Source organism: Onthophagus taurus, chromosome 1, assembly GCF_036711975.1.
Source record: "Onthophagus taurus isolate NC chromosome 1, IU_Otau_3.0, whole genome shotgun sequence".
Taxonomy (NCBI): Eukaryota; Metazoa; Arthropoda; class Insecta; order Coleoptera; family Scarabaeidae; genus Onthophagus; species Onthophagus taurus.
Window position 1 is genome coordinate 11,661,637 of NC_091966.1, and position 3,060 is coordinate 11,664,696.

A 3,060-nucleotide genomic window follows, 5' to 3' on the forward strand; every position below is an offset into this window, starting at 1 on the left:
AATCAGTTAATTCGTACTTATAACGTGTCAATGATCTCCAGCAAGACACCCAGCTCCTAACTGCCATCATCGACTGATAAGTAGGGATTTGTTAGCCATGCCGACAAGCCTCTATAAGTATATCAGCAGTTATAACGCTTTAAGTTAGCAAAGCACATTATCGACTAGCACTATGTATTATTAATTACTTATAGAACTATGTTGGAAACGAAAGCAGTTTGAAAACGTCACGATGCTACAAGTTTATAGTTCGCAACTTTTACACGTGTTCGTATGAAACAGAACCAGCAAACCGCCCAATGAAGGTTAGTGGTGGTAGGTTATTGATGTTATTCGTGAATCTGTTGTATTCTTTTTAAAGTAAAAGGAGGGAATACAGAAGTTAGATCATATAAGAAATATCGCTAGATGTTTTTGCCGGTAAATTTAAATTCACATTTATTATTTATTAAAAATAACCTAATCATATTGTATATTATTATTGGATAATATTTTTGTTTTGTATTTTATTGTAAAAAGCATAATAAAGTTACAAGCTTTGTGTGCAACTATTGGTAACTAAAAATTTTCCAACCTACAACGTAATTTTTATAAAATTATTTTAACTTTTGTTTTTAAAGCACAAACATGTGGGCATAATTACTAGAAAATCAAATCTTCTATCAAAAGTATTGAGAATATTTATGTCAAATTACAAATAACTTAATACTTAACACTAACTTATTTTTGCTAAAATTACAACGATGGTGATATAGATTTTCAAACATACGTTAAAATTTCGAAATCGTAAAGTCTTTGTAGTGTACCGTCGTTATTCCAAATTAATAAACTTTTTAGCCCGGTAAGGTCAACCTTTCCAATTCGCCATTCAGTTTGATGAAAAGCCCTTCCAATATACCAACGTAAGTTGCTTTGGTAACCTCCTTCTACTAATCTGTGTACTAAATTTTTCGGAATATTACTCACATCTATGTATTCCCACTTAAATCGTAATGGATTTTGAGAGCACAATATCTAAATAAAAAAATTAAAAATAAGTGTTATAATATAATAAGTGTTATTTCAATATACTTTTATGTCATTTGTTTTTTCCTTTTTTCCATAATGTTCTGTAACAAACTTGGCAGCTGTCGGATATATTGTTCCCGGAGTTAAAATACCATCAAGAATACTTTGACCAACATATAAACCATGTCCAGCGGGTACGGCATCAATTGGAACATCAATATTGTACTCACGCCAATAGATATCTCCTCCATTGGCTATTAAAAAATTAAGTAATTATAGCATATAAAATATTAGCAGATTAGACTAATTCTCATTTACCATTTTCGCATATTATAATTAAGAGAAATCCAATTGGAAGTATATATCTAAATAAATAAACATTACTTAATAATTACAGTGTATAGTAAAAAAAATTAATTTTAATTATGCTTTACCTCCACATGTTTTACAAACTGAAAAATAGAGAATATATTGACAACGTATTATTTGAGGTTAAAATGGTAGATAAGAAAGTCTTGATAAAAGGTTAGGGTCATAAATAAGTGTTTGATACTGATTTATCGTACATAGGAAGCATTGTTTTATAGCAATATTTTACATTAATTTGGAAGTTACCATTCTTAGATCTGTATGATAAATCTAATCTATCTATAATCTTTAAAAATTGAAACGAAAAATGCGCAACAAAAAATAGTAAAATATTCAGCACACAATTATGCTGTCTTTCTCTTCTTCCCAATGTTCGAACCTTCCGCAATCTTTATCAACATTTATAATTACTTCTTTCATTATTTCCACAATTCTAACGATACAAAATCTTATGCATTTAAAAGTGACCTAGTTATTACATAAACTTGAAAAAAGTTAATATCCAATAACACACAACTATCTTCTTCAATAACTGTGCAATTTCTTCAGTCAGCAACCCTATTTTTTCAAGAATGCACCACATATCAAACCGCATTGTATACTTTTTTTCAAAATGGTATTTTATTTCTTTGATGTATACTCCAGAGAATTGTAACTCACAGCGGAATCGGCTTATAGGTGCGTTAAAATGCGCTTTAATCATTGACTCGCACTTTTTCAAATACTTAAACGTTTCTCTTTTAGCTTTCAATGCATGAACTATATGTGCATATACACCTTCTACCCTGAAAAACAACTATTTTAAGAATCTTCTTTGAACACTCCTAATGCAGTGCCTAAATAAGTATATGCGTAGTGCAATTTCGACAATATAAAGACACCAAATAATCTTGGAATATAAATCCTAGCACGAGAACAGCGAGTACACCAAGAATTTGGATAATACTTCCAATTGCATACTATTATATTAAAAGAAAGTCTTAATAAGGAAGTACGTTAACAAAATTGGTAAATTCAAAGTTGTAGCGAGTATCTTTACAAATCTTCTCTTTAAATCTAATACAAGGAATGAGCATGTGAATTGATATTATTTTGATCTAATACATTATTATGTTGCTGTAAGTCCAGAAAATTGCAGAAATTAACAAATGACTGCAGCTTAATGTAAGATAATCTAAACTTATCCCCAATAAGTGCAACAAAAGCTACATAGTAAGCAGTGATAATTCTGGTTCATATAAAGCCACCACATAGAAGTGAAATTTTCTTCTGCCAGCATTAGTCCTCTCCGTATTTTAGCTCGGTTTACAAAAAGTTATCATTTCAATTTGGCACACGCTGCATGTTTCCAATTATGTACACAACAAGCGACCTAACGTCTTCCATCACATCATCCTTCCATCGTTTCTTTGGTTTTCTTCTAACTATCTGTTTCTGTGGCGCCCATTCTGCAATTCTGTTCATCCCTCTGTCTCCTTTCATTCTTTTCCAGATGCCCCAGTCATGCTATTCTCTGTACTTTGTTATGTCGTATTATGTCTGCGTTATCTATGAGCAGGCCCAATTCATGATTCATTCGTAGTGACCACATTCCAGTACCATAGTGTATCGGTCTGTATTTCGATTGTCTATCTAGTATTTTACTCATCATTACTAATTAGTAATTACCGCTAAGTATTCTAG

General features: G+C 31.1%; 1 protein-coding gene across 2 annotated transcripts; it reads right to left on the reverse strand.

Annotated features, from left to right (window-relative positions):
* Positions 1-409: 409 nt before the first annotated feature.
* Positions 410-1,522, reverse strand: LOC111420532 (uncharacterized). 2 transcript variants are annotated; one of them, XM_023053552.2, is made up of 4 exons: positions 1,443-1,522; positions 1,327-1,373; positions 1,072-1,262; positions 410-1,014 (listed from the first exon to the last, which is right to left on the reverse strand). In XM_023053552.2, exons 1-4 carry the CDS (start codon positions 1,448-1,450, stop codon positions 760-762), a joined length of 501 nt encoding a protein of 166 aa, XP_022909320.2. In that variant the 5' UTR covers positions 1,451-1,522; the 3' UTR covers positions 410-759. The 2 variants fall into 2 exon arrangements, with proteins under 2 accessions (XP_022909320.2, XP_022909319.2); XM_023053551.2 differs by having other exon boundaries at positions 1,327-1,391; positions 1,443-1,491.
* Positions 1,523-3,060: the final 1,538 nt, after the last annotated feature.

What these genes read in the sequence shown, in the direction of transcription:
- LOC111420532 (XM_023053551.2), bottom strand. An exon ending in AATTATAATATGCGAAAATG is followed by an intron (nt 1,263 to 1,326) that starts GTAAATGAGAAT and finishes ATTTTTTAATAG; the next exon opens with CCAATGGAGGAGATATCTAT. An exon ending in AAAAAACAAATGACATAAAA is followed by an intron (nt 1,015 to 1,071) that starts GTATATTGAAAT and finishes TTTTTTATTTAG; the next exon opens with ATATTGTGCTCTCAAAATCC.